The following is a 19,935-nucleotide window of genomic DNA, read 5'->3' as shown; positions in this document are numbered from 1 at the left end:
ATATACAAATGACCAGTAAGTACATGAAAGTTACGTTCAATATCATTAGCCGTTAGGGGAATGTAAATCAAGACCCCAGTGAGATACAGCTTCACTCCTATTAGGCTGGCTATCATCAAAATGATAGATGGCAATGATATGGAGAAAGTGGAACACTCATACACCGCTGGAGGGAATGTAACACAGAATTTCAGAAGTTTAGCAGTTCCTCAAAAAGTTAAAAGTGGAGTTATCAAAAAAAAAAAAAGTGAAGTTATCATCTGACCCAGTAATTCCATTCCTCAGTATATACCCAAGAGAAATTACAACATACATCCACACAAAAACCTGTAGATGAATTTTCATAGCAGTGTTATTTGTAATAGTCAAAATGGGTAACCCTCATGTCCATCAATGGATAAATGGATAAATAAAATGTATATTTACAAAATACTTAACCATAAAAAAGAATGAAGGACGGATATGTATTATAACTTGAATGAATCTTAAAAACCCTGAAAATGAAAGAAGTCAGTCATAAAAGGCCACATATTATGTGACTCTGTTTACATGAAATGTCCAGAATAGGCCAATCAGTAGAAAGTAGACTGCTGATTGCCCAGAGCAGGGTACAGGTGGGTGGGGATTGTGGGAAAGTGGGGGATCAAGGGTGACTGCAATTGGTATGGCATTTCTTTTTGAGGTGATGAAAACATTCTGGAATTGATTGTGGTGATGGCTGTATAACTCTATGACTATACTAAAAACTACTGAATTAAACACTTTAAATGGATAAATTGTATGGTATGTGAATTACCTCAATAAAGCTGTTAAAAATTTTTTAAGTAGGATAAAGAAATATTATGCTATTTCAAAACATCACACATCTCTTAGAAGCCAATCTCACATTCGTTTTCCCAAGTATCGGGGAAACGCAGGCTTCTGTCTTTTCCACACTCTAGGTCCCAAGCTCATCCATTTTCTCATGGGCCTGTGCAGCTGTTAAGGGCTCAGTGCAGGAATCCCAATCCCGATGAATCGTGGATCTGTAGGCTTCTTTCAGTGAAGCACTTCAATTCTATAGAGTCATGTATTTTTCTCTCTTAACAATAACCTGTCCTTGAAGCTTGAACTGCAGCACACAAAAAAAATTTTCTTTCTTCCCAACACAGACAAGTTCACTCCATGAAGTTAACCTGAAACTCACTCGGTAGGCGTTTGGAGGAGGCCAGAGTGCCAGGATGACCAAGCCCTAAATGTCATATGCTGAACTTTTAAGCTTGTGATTTATTCTCCCCCTCCATCCCTCCTTTTCTTTCATCCAGGTTCTTCAGCTTTGGGACAAAGGTCTAAGCACCCACCCCATCACCCACGCCAGGAGTGCTGGATGGGAAGAGACAGAGAAGCTGCCTGGAGTTTGAGCTGCATTTCCTGGCTCTGGGGGCTTGGGCTTCACATCCACCCACTCCTGAGTCACGTTATTCCCCTTCTTCATGCCTAAGGCAGAGCTTGGTCAGCGTTCTGGAGCAATTCCTGCCCTGGCATGTCAGAAGGAACCAGTGAACACACAGGGAAGTCTGACAGGTGAAGGATTTAAAAGCAAGCAAGGACTCTTCTCAAGTGAAAATGGCTAGTCTAGAGGGGAGCTCAGAGCAGTAGATACAAGCTGAAATAAATGAACAACTGGATTAACAATATCCACAAAGGCATAGGCTTTATTTAAGAAGTCCTTGAGATACAAAGGAAGACTAGGGCTAGGTCTACGGATAACAGAAGCCGAACCCCCCGAGTGTCAGAGCGCTCTAGGGGTAAAAGCATGTGGGAGTAGGGGACAGAAAGGTGGGTGGCTTGGTATTTTCTGGCTTTAGAAAGTCAGAGAGCCCAGATCCCAGCTAGAACATCCCAGTACTGGTTATAGATTCTTTACAAAGGTGTTTACCTGTGGGAAAGAGAAAAACGAAAAGTTAAATTTCACATTTTCAGGAGACTATACACTAGTCCATCCATAATGCATGTGTAGCCAAGCCTTCGAGTTTTTTGTGAGGAAGAGAACACAAGTATGCAAGGGAAATGTGACCTGCCCAGGGTATCAAGTGACAGAGCTGGAGAGAACCCAGAAGTCTCATATGCCTAGTTCAAGAATTACCTCAGACGAGGAAGTCAGCTGGAAAGCACATCTTACAAGGCAAGTATTTAACAACTGTTAGCCCCAAATACTTTAGAGAATAGAGATTATATTAATAACTTATCCAAGGCCCCACAGGCTTTGGAGTGTGAAATGCAATTTGAGGCACAATGCATAGAACCCATACTGAAGTTATGGAGTGACAGAAGTGTAAAAAAAGAAAAGCGGGAGTTAAGGTCTTCCCCACCCTCCTCATGAGCTCTTCTTGTATGGTTACTTCTTCCGAAAAATCATCATTGACATCCAACACGAGCACTGGGATGTTCAGCAGAGCCTCAGAGTGGAGCCTGTAAGAAGCACGAATATTTAGGGAACAGAAATAAGACAGTAAGCTTCACATACTCACCAGTCTTAATAATTCAGAACAGCTCTAAGGTCACAGGGCTTCTCAGGGAAATTTCATGTAAACAGTTTAAAAAAGGAATTCAATAAAGTTGGCTGGAAAGACGAGACTGAAATTTCTCTTTGGTCTGAAGACTGATACTAAAGGTCAGAGCCCCAAACAACTTAAATGGACAGCAAACTAGGGATGTTAACTTGGTACACACTGACTATTTTTCAGCCCTTTACCCTGAGCCAACTACTTCATCATCATCAATCACCATGTTCAGTCTAGGGGAATATTGAAAAATAAAAAAGCTGGGAAACAATTTAATAAAAAAAGTTTCTTGGAATATATGGATTATTTCCAGTATTAAATTTCTGATGGGGACAACGCTTGACAACTCCAGCCACTTCCAGGACATTCTGAGCCTGCTTAAGGGGCTGCGTGTCCAGCTGCCTGTATTTCAATGATTGGCTGCAGGAAAGCGGCCTCTGCCCACTGCCGCTCTCTCCTCCACTTACGGGGTCGTCCTGTGGACCAGCCAGGCTTCGTGTTGACCGTGAAGCTGCTCCAGATACGCCAGCTCAACTCCTTTCTCCTCTTGCCTGGCCCTCCGGTGTAGTCTCTTTAAACAAACCTGAAAGACAATCCCCAGGCTCTGCTGAGCTCATGGGTTATCTCAGCTGTTACAAAAGCTGGGGGGCTCTCAGGCCTACTTGCTACGTCTATCCTGGGCCCTAGCGCTATGACATTCCTTCTGCGGCCTTGTTTTCTTAGTGAATCACAGGGTAATGGCAAACATCATCTACCCTAGGAACCTGGAATTATTATTTTTTTCCTCCTCCCCGCCACATCCAGGAAGTCACTGAACTCTCTTTCATCTCTCTCCAGCTGGTTCTCTCCTTGCCTCTCTCTCTGCCCTGTCCTGGTCAGGGCCCCAGCGTTGCTCACCTGGACTATGGAGCAAGAGCCTTCTGCCCCTCTGCCTCCTGGAGGCAGTGAAGTGTATGAAGGAGCACAGGCCTTAACGTCAGAAGGTCCAGGACTAAATTCCCATCTTCACCAGCCACCAGGGGGTAAGCTTGGTGGGCTCTCATGTCCTCTCATCAACCCCACGGGTCACTGTGAAGACTCACAGAAGGGAGCCTGTCACTTCCCGGCAAATGCTGTCTTTTCTCCTACTCTTCCTGCTCAGTCCACCCTTCCAGAGTATTGCAATAAACAGCTGTCCCTCAATATGTGCAGTGGGGGCTGGTTTCAGGACCCTCTGGGGGTACGAAATTCCAAGGCTGCTAGAGACCCTTTATGTGTGTGAAATGGCAGAGGGCTCTCCACATCGGGGTTCCATGTCTGGATCCAGAGGGCTGACTCTAACGGTATGACTCTCCTTGCTTAAAGTACCTCACAAGGTGCTTATCGCCTGCAGTCCCAGGCACAAGGAAGTATGAGTGACATCATATTTACAAAAGGGTAAGTAATTTGAAGTCAAGTCGTATCACACATTCACTCTGGGGCAGAATGCAAATTCTGCATAGGTCAAAGTTCAAAAAATAAAAAAGTGAGGCTTGAGACTCACTGTCTCTCAGTCCTTCCAGTGTGCACATAATTCCAGTCTGTCTTCATCTGGTCAGAAAATCTGAAGCACAATGGCTGAGAGACTGCGACCTTCTCCTTTACTGGTCATACAGGGCCATTCCCAGAGTCTGGCCACTCCTCTTAACTCTCCACTCTTGACATCCTTAGCTCCTTCCTCTCCTGAAGCCGGATGTGACCTCCTGTCTGCGGTACAGACCAAGCTCTTTCGCATCTCAAAACTTTCGCTCTGAATGTCTGCTTTGCCTAAATTGCCTTCCTTCCTCTCTATGCATGGCAAACACTTCATTATTCAGTGTCATCTGTCCTGGGAAGAACACGTAGATTAACTCACTGATTTAGGACTTCTCTCTTTCAAACAGTTAAGTTTTATTCCCAAATGCAAACTTTTATTCCCAAATACAATATATACTATTCCCAAAGATGCACTCTTCGCTGTTTCCCTCTTGTACCATCTTTTCTCTATGGAAAGAAAACCATATAAACAAATTTCATTTATGATCTTCTGCCCAACTTTTCAAATTGATTAACACAGGTTAACAGTCTAACATGCTAATACTTTTAGCACTTATCCCTTTTCATCTCCTTCCCTTGAATTAAGAACTGTTCTAAAGTTAGATGAAGTCCTTGTCCTAGGGATTCTATAATCTAATTAGATAACAAGTAAAACAACATATGCAAAACAGCAAGTCAGGTGCTCTACTGTGAGGTTTGGATCTTAAGTACAGAAGTCAGATAAGGAAGACAGCAACTGGGCTGGGGCAGTCTGAGGAGCTTCCTGGAAGAGGCAGGGTCTCCCCCTTCGCCGCTGGTACCAGCTTACTCAGCACACTCTGTGAGCCAGGCACTCTTTAGACCCTGGACAAACAGACCACTGGTGGCATTTCAGCTGTATCAGATGACAGGAGGAGATCTGCACGGGGTGCTCTGAGGGCATGGTGACTGGGGGAGACCCAGAAGGCAGGCCAAAATCTGTCTGGTTCAGGGCTGAGCACACGGCCTGGGAGGACAGGTGGTCAATGCATATTTGTTGCACATATTCATTGAATGTTTTCATTTCTGACCTAGTCTATCTCTGTTGACCGTTTGCTCCTACTTTCATCTTTTTCCATCTCTACTTTCCTTCACTCTGAACCTCCTCTTTTTCCTTCTTTCATTCTGTTCCTACATCTTTTCCTCATTGCTGACTGCTTCAAGACTTCTCCCTCTGTTCCCCTGTTTCCCCATCACACAGCCTTACAGCCCTGATTAACCACAACCCAGCTCTCTACCCCACTGATGACAGATGTTAGTGACTGCTGTCTACTTTCAGAAAGATTTTACACATAGACGCAGTCTTACCTCCACTTAAAAAATATGTATAAAAGGTCTCCTGTTACATACTTAGTTCTTATTTTTCTTAAGAATATGTTTTGGAGATTGTTATATGTCAGTATAGTACCTTCCAGTTCTTTTTCATGGCTTCAGAGTTTTTCAGTGCATGGATGGAGCACAATATATTTAACTGGCCTCTACTGATGACTACTTGGGTTGTTTATAATAATTTGCTATTATAAACAATGCTGCCCTGCACATGAGCCATTTTGCCTATGTAGGAGCATATTTATGGAGTAAATTCCAAGAAGCATGATTAATAGGGCAAAACTATGTACTCTGCTAGCACACACTGCCAGATTGCCTCCTTAGAGGCTGACCAATTCACATTCCTGCCAGCAAGGTAGCTTCAGGATTTCTAAACATAGCAAAGCTACCTAATTTTCCTGAGAGAAAAATATTATCAGAATTAATGAAAATGCGTATTTTTTAGAATGTGACGTTATGTTTTCAATTATACACTAGGGTGGAGCAATTCTTTTTATAAAAACTGTAATTATTCATTCATTGCTGGCAGGCAAACACTGATGCTAAAGTCTTTCCTGTTAAAATAGGCTAACATTTCCCTTTGCACTATTAATTTACTTAATAGAGCAAACTTTTCTCCCCCCACCCAGAAGCCTAGGTAAACCTCTATTTTGAACATTTCGGGTAATTCTTGCTGTACTGATACGGTTACAAGTTCTTAAAAAAAAAACCAAAACACCAGCCTTGTGCAAACAGTGCTTTAGTCTGGTTCCTCTTTACCTCAGCCCTCATGGGGAGGACGCACTGAATGTGAACAGGAGAGACAGTGCAGCCACAAACGGCAGCTGCTGTTCACTCCACCCCACCCTCCTAGACTGTTCGGACTGCCTGAGGTCAGACAGCAGCTGGACAGGCTCTGTTCGTGGGTCTGGCTCAGGTGCCACCGGTCCCCAGGTCTCTGCAGCACACGGCGTCCAGGCTGCAAACACGGCCTGGCTCTTGGAGGCACACCGGCCAGCCGCACTCTCTCTTGCTGATTCTTTGGGGCACTGAGGCCCAGCCATTTCTCTTCTGATTTTTTTTCCCCACTGTTGGCTCGCTTGCTTTTTACAGGTTAGTGAAGAGTAGGTAGGAAGGGGCAAAACGCCCTTCTGAAGCCCATCACATGAGCCCTAAGCCAGCATCTGCCGGGACTCTGCACTGGGGACCGGGCGCTCACACCGCTTTCTCCATAGAGATGTTTCACTTCTGTTCTGCTCTCTCACAGTCCCTCCGGGTCTCACAGCAGAGGCCAGGAGTGACTTCAGGGGAAGGAAATCAACATTCTCGGTTCTAGTGCCATCAAAATAGCACCAAAATCCCCATCCAATCCCAAAATGAATAAGCAATTTTTTTCTACCATCAAGTTGCAGTAATCCTTAATCCTTCAACCCTTATTCTATCCCAGCTGAAATACCTCAATTCGTCTCTCAAAAAAGATGTTATCAGCTACACCATAATAATTACAATCACCACCACCATTGTTACCATCCTTGTCCCATCTCACAAAGTTCCCAAGTACACAAAGATGTGGGGAAGACTTTCTTCCTTTCCGTGCTGGGTCCCAGTGTCCCAGCAGGTTAGGTCAGGAACCAGGAAAAGCTTAGGTGTCAGTACTTTCAATTCTTCTCTTAATGCTTAGCCCCTCAACCGACTGCTACTTTCAACTCTCCATCCTATGAACTCCTACTGGAAACCTGTCACCTCTTCAAATCCAACCACAATCTTCACTCAGTTCAAGTCCACAATGCTCTTAACTCATCCTTGGCTCAGGCCATGAGCCTTCCTGGGCTTTCCTCTCACCTGAACCCTACATTCGGCTACCTCAAACCATCCTTTTGGCAGGGGTCTCCTTCTCCCCTAAACACTGACACCAATCCCCACCCCTACAGTACAGTCACGTCATAACTGGTCTCTTCTGTTCCCGCTCCCAGAAAATGATAACAACGGCAAGAAGTCATAAGTGTGCGAGGCTGCCACCTTCAGCTTTGCTCTTTTCACAGAAGGTTCTCAGCCCTCTGGCTTCACTGCATCTCCAGCTGAGTTTCACTTAAACCTGAGACCCTACTTACTTCCGTGGAATCTCTATTTCCTCATAATCTTCAGAAGCTCCTGACAAAGAGCCCCGATACCTGGTCCCTTTCACACCCAAGGCCCTTGCCTGCTGCCTCCCTTCCTGAGGTCAGGCCCTTCCATCCGGTCCTCTCCCCTCTGGTTCCCGGGGGCTCTCCCACCCATTTTCTGACCCTGGCCAGTCTGCTCTCAGGCTTCTTCCTTCCACAAGACTGGTCATATCCCTAATAGCCTGGCCTCTAGCCTGAAGAGAACTTTCCCTCCTAAGACTATGTGTTATACCTGGCATTTGACTGTATGTCATATATCTGTCTAAAAAGGTGAGAGCAACACATCCCTCAAAAATACCCCCCGCCTTGACTCCCACTCCAGAAGAGTCCTTAAGAGATCAAGTGTCTGTGACACTGGATTGGAGACAAGGACTCCTCCAGGGGAAAGGTTTCCAGGGCCTCCCCATGGCTGGCGGAGCCAAGGACCCCTGCTGTCTCCAGAGACTCCACATCACCACCCTACTGTGTGCTGGGCTGGCCCCATGGTCCAGGTCAGAGGTCATGGATGCAACTCCCACAGTCCATCGTGCCTTACCAGTGGCATCCTTAAGGTTCAAAAAAGCAGACAACGAATTAGGAGAGTATCAGGACGAGGTGAGGAAACCCTCTTCGTCCTCATGACATGCTAGTTAGGAAACCATTAATACCACCATGGACTCTAATGACCCAGTTAGAGGGAAGGAAAAGCTGAGGCAACTGGCTAAAGGTTAGCTGGTCAGAGGGTCGAAATTGTAGATCCAAGTGATAAAGCGCAATCTTCTCTAGGTGATCGCTACATCAAGAGGGGACCCTTTAGCCTTCTGCTGCAGAAAGCCTATGGGAACTGGGTCCTTGTGTTAGAATGGGAGGGTGTTCACCCACTGCTCTCCATGCTCCAGGTAACACCCACAACCAACTTTCTCCAAATGGAAAATGAGAGGCTCAGAGAACATCACCTCTTAAGTTTCATATGGCCCTAATGTTTAAGGCTTTAAATTCTGTCTTACCTGGGGAGCAGCCTGGAGGTAGATGAAGCCATGTAATCTGAGCCGGCTGGCAAACTCCTGCAGGAGAAAATAATGCCAGTCCTGATAGATATGCCATTCAATGTCACTGAGGGAACCATTTTCAAAAAGAGTCTTTGCAAAGATATACCTGGTTGGAAATGTAGGTGGGGATGGGTGAGGGGAAGAGAATGGGAAATGGAATGAAAGGCAAAAGAAAAGAAGCAAAAAACACATTAATAACAACTTGTTCCACGTCTGTCCAAACCACTTAACCTTTTTGGCTCCTTACTGATTTTTAAGAAGTCTGAATTCTTCACCTACATCTTTTGCTCAATACTGAGAATAGCATTTAGACTTTAGAGGCCAAAATCTCTGAGTGGATTAATCCACTGGAAGAAAACGGGCACTGAAAGATAGTACCACTGGTGGCTAACAATTTTCCCTCCTAGAAACCAGTCAAAACATGTGCAAATGGTGTAAATGCAAACTTTTAAGGTTTCATTATTACTGTAAGTAAGCCCCCAAACAAAAAACAACCTAGTATAAAGCACCCACGACGTACTTTAAGGACTCAAGGGCTCTGAGGCTCCAGGTTGCAGAGCCATCCTTTTGTCTAGCCAAGAAGTAGAGCAGGAACTGTATTTAAGTCATGTCCCCTGTGGAGCAGGAAACGCATTTCCTACTAACTGCAGTATCACCAAGAAAACAAACTCTCCTCAGAAGCAAGCCTCCTCTGCTTCTGAGCTTCTAATCCAGATACGAGAAGGCTAAATCTAAAAATCAGTCTCACTTTGCCCTTTGCTTACTTCTGTAACTAAAGGAGCACCTGGTAAACACAAGGTCGGAGCCTACTAGAACCATCATTTCAGGAGGGGCAACTCCGCTTTCCAACCTCAGGCATCTGGGTACAAAACACAAGTTTACATCTCAAGCAATGAATTCCAGTTCCTAAGGCAATACTCAGCAACTGGCTACTTCTGGAAAAATGAAATTCACAAGACTTGTCTGTGAACGGCTCAGGGAGGTACACACCACAAGGCTGCGAGTGCTGCCCAGGAGAATGGGTGAAGAGTCACGTTCCTGAGTCTGACCTGGCTTCAAAATTCACTAGCTGTGTCACCAGGGGCAAGTCATCAGACTCTCAGGCTGCTTCCTCCTCTGTACATAGATAACAGCTGAACCTAATTCATAGAGTTGTGAGAACTGTACATAATACTTACGAGGTGCTTACAACAGTGACTGGCACATACTTCTACAGACACCTTAGCTGTCACTGTAACGACCTCGTTGTCAGGCTATGAAGGCACTAATTTGGGAGCTCTAGAAGCCAACTCTTCCAGTCTGAAATGGTTTAACTATAGCCTAGCTGAAGGCAACAAAGAAAAGAGGTGCATTTCTAATTCAGTATCTGAAAAATGTTTTCAGCTTCTTCATAAGTAACATGGAAATGAAGATCTTATAAAGAGCAAGTAAATATCTGTTAATTAGTCTTATAAAAGGCCCTGACCTTTTTTTGAGTATGAGCACTTCTTTATTTCTCCAAAGCTGGTAGTGAAATGGCAAGAGGATGTAGAGGCCGTGGTGCTAAATGCTGAGGGGCTTGGGGGGAGCCGCTGCAGCCTGAATGAAGGGGCTGCAGGAAAGAGTCAGCTTAAGCACCAAGGCGTCAGGGGCCCTGCTCTAAAACCACATGTTATTGTTTTCTTTCAACTCAAACAGAAAAGATTTAGATTTCTCCCTCCTTGTCATCCTTTCTCCCAAACAAGCCATGTTCCTCCTCTGGAACACATACAACACACCTGAGCAGGTGTGCAGTCTCAGAGCTCCCTGTCAGACCGAGGTCACCATGAGGGCAGGAGCTGGGTCTGCTCTACTTACTGCTGCAGCCCCCAGATCTGACCCAGTGCCTCAACACAGGTGGCATTCAGCAAATCTGTTCCTTTGCTGAGCCAAATGAATACATTTTTAAAGGAGGAGAGAGGCTCTAAATTACCATCAGGGTTAGAGTGTGTAATCAGTTATCCCTTCTGTCCCAAAAATGTCCCCTCTAAAGAAAACATCTAGAATGTTGTAGCTGCCTACAGTGCAATCAGTTGTCTTCCTTTACGGGTAAATGTTAAGATCGTGTATCTTTTTTTTGGCCATGCCACGCCACTTGAGGGATCTTAGTCCCCCGACCAAGAATCAAACCCATGCCCCCTACAGTAGAGGCACAGAGTCTTAACCACTGGACCGCCAGAGAAGTCTGGAGATCTTCTAATCAGATCTTCTAAAGTCCATGTACCTTCTAAACAAAGCATTTCTATTTTTAAGGGGTCTCTCACATGTCTACCTCACTAAAGGGCTGAAAATCAAAAGACCAATGGCGAGTATGTTTCCAGGCAGGTAGCAACATGTAATTCATCTTCCTAATTCAAGAGGCAAGGCTTGGGAGAGGGGAAAGGAAGATAAATAGTAGTTTATCCAACAGTTGAAAAACAACAAAAATCTATAGCTCAACCATTTACAATTCACATTAAGCTTTTAAAAAGAACAGGCTCTCTCTTGGGGTCTACAGAGAAGGAGTGCCTAGCCTATAGGGTTTGCACTACATATCTTGAATGATTTTTAAGTAATGCTTAAAATAGTCACAATACATTTACAAATGTCCCCTTATTTTTCCCTCCAGGAGGCTTACAGGAGGACTAAGAAGCAGAGCTAGCTTTGTAACCTGGAAGTAAACAGGTAACCAATCCAGTGTCTCGAGAAGGGAATGGACAGGGCTTCCCTGGTAGCTCAGTGGTAAAGAATCTGCCTGCAGGAGACATGGGTTCAATCCCTGATCCAGGAAGATCCCACATGCCCCAGAGCAACTAAGCCCATTTGCCACAACTATTGAACCTGTGCTCTGGAGCTGGGAAGCTGCAACTACTGAAGCCTGCATGCCCTAACGCCCGTGCTCCCCAACAAAAGAAGTCACTGCTCCCCTAAGCACCAAAATGAAGAGCAGCCCCCACTCTCTGCAACTAGAGAGAGCCTGTGCAGCAACGAAGACCCAGCACAGCTGAAAATATAAATAAAATTTTTAAAAAAGACGTGAATGGACAATAAAGTGAAACTTTCCATTCTGACAATTCAAAAGGGCTTCAGAGCTCATCATGCTTTGAGCCACCCTCTCACACTGACACAGGTCATTCGTAGCCCTCAGATAAAAAACCCTCAGCGATGTCCAGATCGAGGCACCCGCACTTCACCTTCAAATGGCTGAAACACAAGTCTCAGCCTGGTCTTGTGGTAGAACCAGGAATTCTGGCATACAGACGGACTAGCTCCTCTAGAATAGAAGGGCTGAATTCCCAAGCTAGCTGCTAGCCTTCGTGAAAAGTGACTCCCCACCTCACTCCCTTGGGTAGATAGCACAATGCCCTTCCCTGGACCGATGCTGCTGCTGCTGCTAAGTCACTTCAGTCGTGTCCGACTCTGTGCGACCCCACAGACAGCAGCCCACCAGGCTCCCTCGTCCCTGGGATTCTCCAGGCAAGAACACGGGAGTGGGTTGCCATTTCCTTCTCCAATGCGTGAAAGTGAAAAGTGAAAGTGAAGTCGCTCAGTCGTGTCCGACTCTTACTTGACCCCATGGACAGCAGCCCACCAGGCTCCTTCATCCATGGGATTCTCCAGGCAAGAGTACTGGAGTGGGGTGCCACTGCCTTCTCCACTGGACCTATGAGAGACTGGATACCTCTTACAGACTCTAGCCAATAATAAGTCCTCTCACACGACAGAGTCAAAAATGGTTAAACCCAAGACAAGTCAATTTTTCAGAGGTGCTTCTACTCAGAAATCCTTTCGTGAAGAATAAAACAAGGATGAATGTATTTCTCCTATCATTTTAGGAACACAGATTTTAATTCCATCTGCTTTTATCTTCAAGGTGATAACCAGCCACTGATTCATCTGGTTTGCTAGAACATACGCTGCTACTTCAGTGTCTCTCCCATGCCTTTCTGCGTAGAATGGTTATACTAGGTATCCACCAGCCTGCTTCTGTGACAGAAAAGAAGACAAGGTGAAGAGCCAATGTGAGAAATTAAATGCATTTAGTTTATGAAAAACATAGTTTCCTTTCTTGACATGTATCGTAACTGTGAAATTGTAAGTCTGAACAAATCTCTACAGTGTTGTCTTTAAAAAGAAGACAATTTTTCCAAGCATAACATTCAATGACAAGAGCAGTACAGGGTCTGAGCAAGAAAAGAAAACCTGCAGTGCTGAGCACAGAGCTCATGACCAGCAGAGGCTCGGGAGCTTACCTGTCGCTGTACACAGACCTCTCAAAGATCTGCACTGCCTTCCCAAGCTCTAGGAGCTTCTCAGGGAAGGGTTCCAACTGTACTTTCAGACGGCTCAGGAAAGAAAATGTCTGGAAGGTGTAGGACCATCGTGCTGGCTCCTGGTACATCATATCCAGCAAGTTTCCAAGCCTGGTGGCAGCTCCGGCCTAGAGGCAAATTACAAAAGAGGAGAATTTCCTAGGAGGCACATTTCCTTCACAGAGTTTACCACCCTTCCACCTTGTACCTGGTAATCACTGAGAGAAGCAATTACAGAAGTTTCCTCCCGCTAAAAAGATATTGCATCCCTTACCATTTGTGTAGTCAAAGCTACACAATCAAGCATGAGATTTTCCTACTTTATTAGATGAGAATCTGATAGAGGGAGGTGACATGCCACCTTCAACATGGCAAAGAAGAGCAGAGGTAGAACCATCCATAGAATTAGCACATTCACCGACAGACGCGTTTGCAGAGCGTGTCGGAGGGAGAGTTAACAACGACGACCATCTAAAGCTCTACTTGCAATCATATTGCTCCTACTACAACACTATGTTGCTTCTCATTTGTGGTTCTTTCTTTCTAAAACTAACCCAGACAAGAAAGTAACTGACTATAAAATCCAACCGACAAAATAGAGATCTGTCTCTCTTATGGCGGAGCTACAAGTTGTTAAGCAAACACACACACAAACAAACAAAAACACACAAATCCCTCCTCCTGGATTCCGGACACTTTACGAAAGGCACATGAAGACCCACTTACTCAGCATGTGCAGGTGGGAACGTGTGTAAGATACTCAGGAACCCTAGATTCCTTCCTGGGCTCTGCCACTGACTCGGTGCAAAAGTGAGTTTTGCGCAAAGCACTCTCATCTGTGTTCATTTAGTCACCATTAACGGAAGGCCTGTGTGGATGAGGTGCTATGTGAGCTAGGTGCTGTAAGGGGTACAGAAAATAAAATTAAGATTTATCTCAGTGTTCACTGTGCTATGCTGTCTCATTTAATCTTCAAAACAGCACCACGAGGTAGGTACCACTGTCAGGCCACTTCCTTGAGGAGAACATCCACTCAGAGGTGACGGAACTTGTTTAAGGTTTCATGGTAAGTGTTGAATGGGGACTCAAACCTGGCTTCCGCTAACTTCTTCATTCTGATACTTCTCCATATAAAAGCAAGCAAGACATGGTTCCTAAATTTAAGGAGCTCATAATGCAAACAGAAAGGGGGTGACAAAAATATGGAAAACTGGACTATAAAGCAGAACATACAACAAAGGGGTGATCACATATGGTGGAGAGAATCTGGTAAGTCTCTGGGAAAAAGTGGCATTAAGCTGGGAAGTAAATGGTACATGGAATCTCCATAGATGGAAATGGGGATTAAGAAGAAAAAAGTTCACGTAGAGACAAAAATATTGGGGTGAGCGGGTGGGGAAGGGGAGGTTAGACAACCACGAGTGGTCTGGTTTCACAGAATATCAACCCTGGATCCCAAAGAAGGGTCTTACGCTTTGGAAGGTTTCATCAGGAACAATGCAGGTAGAGCATACAGATCACAAAACAACTTGCCTCCTTCCAGTGCCAACCCACAAACACACACCAGCCTCACAATCGGCCCCTGGCTGAGAGCTGGAGGGTGAAGCAGGAGGACAAATTTGGATCTACGGGGGTCGCTGGCAGGGTCACTGGAGACTGTAGGGAGCCCGTGTTGCATGGCATAGTTCTGAGATGGCAGGAAAACCAGCTGACTGGAGTGGGGCACTGCGCTGGCAGAGGCACCAGGCTGACTGGGTGGGGGCTTCTACCAGCAGGCTCTGGGTACCAAAGGGAGCCTGCTGTAGAATAAAAATCTGTACAGAGGCCTACACGATTTCTAAAGAACCTATCTCAACTATAGAACATGAAGCACATATCCCTTCAGACATATAAACAAAAAAGGGGACAATCAGTGGATAAAAAATACTCAGCAATTCAAAAGGAGTGAACTCATCAATGTGCTCAGGACAAGCAGCCTCTCAGGAGACAGAGCTATCGCCAGAAACAGGAGAAAACGGAAAAAAGCTCAATGAGATTCAGGAGACTGCCACACTGATAAGAACAGGTCATCAAAAAAAGGCGCCAGAGACTTCCGTGGAGGTTAAGACTCCGCACTCCATTACAGGGGCACGGGTACGATCCCTGGTGGGGGAACTAAGGTCCCACAGACTGCATGGCATGCCCCTCAACAAAAGAAACGAAGCCATGCTCCAAATGGAACAATATGAAAAGAACATTCTTAGAGGAAAAAAATGAAATTGCCAAAACAAAACTCCCAGTGAAGATAGTAACCAGCAGACTGTAAACTGCACTAAACCTAATCAGTGAGTATCAAACAGAATACTGGTTTCCTCGTGGCTCCGATTAGTAAAGAATCTGCCTCCAATGTGGGAAACCTGGGTTTGATTCCTGGATTGGGAAGATGCCGGAGGAGGGCATGGCAACCCACTCCAGTACTCTTGCCTGGAGAATTCATGGACAGAGGAGCTTGGCGGGCTACAGTCCACGGGGTCACAAAGGGTCGGACATGACTGAGCAGAGTCGGACACAACAGAACGACTAAACACAGCACAGCACAGACAGAGTATCAACTCAAGATTTTTCCTAAACTAAGAGGAAAAAAGCAGTAAGTTAAGAAATAAAAAGAAACAGTTTAGGAGATCCAATATACACTGTTACACAGTGGTAGGGCATTTTTTGTTTTTTCTTTCTTCTGGAAAGATACATCAAGATGTAATGTCACCTCCTCCCACCCCACAGCAATAAATACAATTCTGTATCAAATAACTTTTCAAACAAGAGCTAAAATGATGTGCAACTTCACAGTACCCATATTTCATATAAAACTACCAAAGTAAATAATTTTCTTTCTCAAGTGATGAGCCCAATATAGAAAGGTGAAATGCCACTCCCTCCCCCCCCCCTCAAAAAAAGCAATGAACAGAGGAAGACCACTACTTATAAGGTCTGTCTCTCATCAAAGTTTACTGTCACTGAGAATCACTGTCTAGTAGAAACATGACATATCTCTAGGTATTTTAGAACAAAAATAAACGTTTAAAATCATGGTAATTTTACTATGGTTTTAGTTCAGGTGAAAAAGAAGCCAAAACCAAAGGAAAAAAATTAAAGAGTATCTCTGAAGATGTGACTTTCCACCAGAGAAATTTGCTGAGTACCAGAAAAGATTTAATACGGATTTACATATGTGGCTTTCATATTTTCTCTTTCTCTCTCTCTCTCACATACACACACGCACCCAGATCTATCCTGGCAAGATGTCAATAATTCATAAAAACAAAACAAAAACCTAAGGAGGGGGAAATATTAATTTCTTACATTTAAAAAAGGATCAGAACCACATAACACTTCCCTACAGCAGAAACCTAGATAGTGTATTAAAAGGCAGAGACATTACTCTGCCAATAAAGGTCCCTATAGTCAAAGCTATGGTTTTTCCAGTATTCATGTGTGGATGTGAGAGTTGGACCATAAAGAAGACTGAGCACCAAGAATTGATGCTTTTGAACTGTGGTGTTGAAGAAGACTGTTGAGAGTCCCTTGGACTGCAAGGAGACAAAACCAGTCAATCCTAAAGGAAATCAGTTCCTGAATAGTCATTGGAAGGACTGATGCTGAAGCTGAAGCTCCAATACTTTGGCCACCTGAGGCAAAGAGCTAACTCATGGGAAAACACCCTGATGCTGGGAAAGACAGAAAGCAGGAGATGGAGCTGACAGAGGATGAGATGGTTGGATGGCATCACCAACTCAATGGACATGAGTCTGAGCAGGCTCCAGGGTATGATGAAGGACAGGGAGGCCTGGTGTGCTGCAGTCTGTGGGGTCACAAAGAGTCAGACACAACTAAGCAACTGAACATCACAACAGAAACTAAAGACATTTTAAGATAAGCAATCACTCAGAGACTATATTAATACCACCTACATTCTAAAAGAAAAAAAAATTCCTCTAAAATAAACCTGAACCAATTGAAAAATGAATCAAAGAATTAAGAAATGGGAAGAAGTGGCAATAAGAAAACAGTGTTCAGTGAATGACCAGCAGAAGAGAGTTAAGTATAAATTATTATTAACGTGGTTAAGAAGTTTACTGCCCATTTCTATAGTTAAAAGAGAAATTTTCAGGAATTCCCTGGTGGTCCAGTGGTTAGGACTTGGTAATTTTACTGCTAGGGTCCAAGTTCAATCCCTGATTAGGAAACTAAGATCTCAGGAGATATACACCCTGGCCAGAAAAAAAAGAGAGAAATTTCACTATGTACAAACATTTCAGAACTAAAAAATTACAGATTTCTATGCTGAGGTGGTAGAGCCTGGAGAAAAAAGTAATAAAAAAAAGTGGCAAAATTTATTTTTTTCTTTCATGGAGACACCATTAACAGTGATAAATAGGTTTAAACATGAATATATATATATTTTTAAATTGAAGCATATATAGTTGATGTACAATATTATATTAGTTTCAGGTGTACAACACAGTGATTCTGTATTTTTGCAGATTATACTCCACTATAGCTTATTACAACATAAATGGCTACAATTCCCTGTGCTATATAGTACATTCTTGTTGCTATTTAATATGCAGTAGTCTGTATTTGTTAATTCTGCATTCCTCGCTTGTTCCTCCCCCACCCCTCTCCTCTTTGGTGACCACAATTTTGTTTTCTTTATATGTGAGTCTTAAACATACATATATATAGTTATTATTTATTTAGCATGTATATTTAACATGTATTATATATATATTTAACATGTATATTTTTAGTTTAAATGTTTCCACTAGCAGAGTAAAAATAGTAAAAATTTCCACAGGAATGAAGGGGAGAAAGATGAAACAAATATTTAAATACAGAAAAAAGGAAAAAAAGGAGATGAAAGCACAAAAATAAGGGGTGGCAGGAAGAAGTTAAATATAATCATGATCAAAGAGAAAAATTCCCAGGAATGGGAAGCAGACCCTCAAAATAGGTCAAAGCTAAAAATCCTGTCCATAAGTGAGACACCAGAACAAGATGACATAGATTAGTTGAAAACAAAGGGGCAGAAAAATCCATCGAGTAGGTGCAAGTAAAAAGCAAGCTGATGTGGTAAAGCTGTATTAAGAAAAAAGCGCTAGGGACTTCCCTGGTGATCCAGTGGTTAAGAATCTGCCTGCCAACGCAGGAAACATGGACTCAATCCCTGGTGCGGGACGATCCCACATGCCTCGGAGCAACGAAGCCTGTGCTGGAGAGCTGGGGAGCCACCGCTCCTGAGCCTGTGCACTGAAACTACCGAGGCCCGAGTGCAGAGTCGGTGCTCCGCACAAGAGCAGCCACCATGATCGGACCATGCGCTGGACTAGAGAGGAGCTCCCTGCTGCCCGCGCAACCAGAGAAGGCCATCTGCAGCAACAAAGACCCATTTGTTTTATTTTAAAAACAAAAAATAAGTAAATAAACATTTTAAAAAATACAAGGAGAAATGGACGAAACATGATAAAAGCACAAAACTTTAGTACACTTCTCTTAGAATTTAATAAAAAAAAAAACAGTAGAGAACTTGGAGGATTAGACTCAATCATTTTTTTCACATATCAGAAACTGGGATACATAGTACAATGCTTACTAAACATAACAGACATTTTAATTATTCCTTAGGAGTGTCACTAAATTGATAATGTCTCATAATCAATGGCATCTTAGAATGGATAAAATATGTCACATCCAACTACACAGAATTTACAGGAAATACATACTCTTCTTAAAAGTCCATGGCAAACTTATGAAAACTGGCCATACACAGGTTATGAAGAAAACGTCAGTCAGTTTCCCCAATGAGAAACTGTATAAGCCACACTGATCATAACAAAATAAAACTAGAATTAACAAAATAATAGACATACAAAATCTACTCAGAATATGTAAAACTTAAAATAATTCTTAAGCATAAAATAAGTTAAAGCTACAATTACATATTTTTTAGAAATTTCAGTTACAGTCTCATATGTCAAATCTAGAAGATAGGGCCAGAACTTATTTTATGAAGAAAACTTCCCATTGCAAATGCTTTTATTGGGTTGGCCAAAAACGGGTGGGAAAAAACCTAATGAACCTTTTTGGCCAACAGTATTATTAAGGCAGAAAAAAGGGGAAAATACACAAATTAATCATTAACTTTATTAAAGAGTTTTAAAAATACAAAAATTCTGAGATATAAATTTAAAAGCAAAAAGTAATGAACTAGAATGCAATTCCCAACAGAATTAAAAATTACAATCTATTAACTGCACCTTTTAAAAGAGAATCATCATCTACCAAGTCTATCCCTTTCAAAATATTCACAGAGATAAGCAACATCAGACAAATTAACTCTCAATACAGAAGAATTTAAAGCATAAAAGAAAACATGTACTAATTTTACATTATTAAATTTGAAAATCTTAATAAAAGGCAATTCTTTGGAAAAAGATTATCAAAAGTGACTAAAAACCCTGAATAATAACTGAGGAAGAAAGAGTTGTCCAATATTCCCCCCAAACAACACTAGTCCATGTAATTTTGAAACTAATTTCTATCATACCTTCAAGGAATAGATAATTTCTATGCTAAAAATGATACAAAGCTCAATTCATTTTCATAACCTTGATGGTAAAACCTGTCAAAAACTGTATACCCAAATAGTAACACAAGTTAAATTTATAAATACACACGCAAAAGTTCAAACAATGTATTAGCAAATTAATGCAACAGTACACCATGATCAAAAGGATTCATTCTAGGAATGTAAGGATGACATCATTATCAAATCTATGACTAACACGAAGAGAAAAAAGCAAAAGAAAGAAAAATCCCACGATTATCTCACTAGATGATAAAAAAGGCTTTTGATGAAAACTTAACATCTGATACTGATAAAAACAGTCACTATCTTAGTAATAGAAGGGTACCTCCTCCACACAGCCTATTGAAATGAATGACCAGCACAGAACTTAATGATGATACATTAGAG

The 19,935-nt window shown here is 43.0% G+C and overlaps 1 protein-coding gene across 2 annotated transcripts in view; it reads right to left on the bottom strand.

Annotated features, from left to right (window-relative positions):
• Positions 1–1,667: 1,667 nt before the first annotated feature.
• The window catches only part of DGUOK (deoxyguanosine kinase), a 35,793-nt gene continuing 17,525 nt past the window's right edge, over positions 1,668–19,935 (bottom strand). For both annotated transcript variants that reach the window (XM_065929573.1, XM_065929574.1), the window contains 5 exons: positions 12,864–13,051; positions 8,572–8,719; positions 3,011–3,126; positions 2,352–2,451; positions 1,668–1,918 (listed from right to left, as the gene is read on the bottom strand). In XM_065929573.1, coding sequence (XP_065785645.1) covers positions 1,892–1,918; positions 2,352–2,451; positions 3,011–3,126; positions 8,572–8,719; positions 12,864–13,051 — 579 coding nt within the window. In that variant the 3' untranslated portion in view covers positions 1,668–1,891. The remainder of the gene's footprint in view (positions 1,919–2,351; positions 2,452–3,010; positions 3,127–8,571; positions 8,720–12,863; positions 13,052–19,935) is intronic.

This window comes from Muntiacus reevesi, chromosome 3 (assembly GCF_963930625.1).
Source record: "Muntiacus reevesi chromosome 3, mMunRee1.1, whole genome shotgun sequence".
Lineage (NCBI taxonomy): Eukaryota > Metazoa > Chordata > Mammalia > Artiodactyla > Cervidae > Muntiacus > Muntiacus reevesi.
The sequence above is the reverse complement of the archived record's forward strand: the minus strand, read 5'-3'. Positions and strand labels throughout refer to the sequence as shown.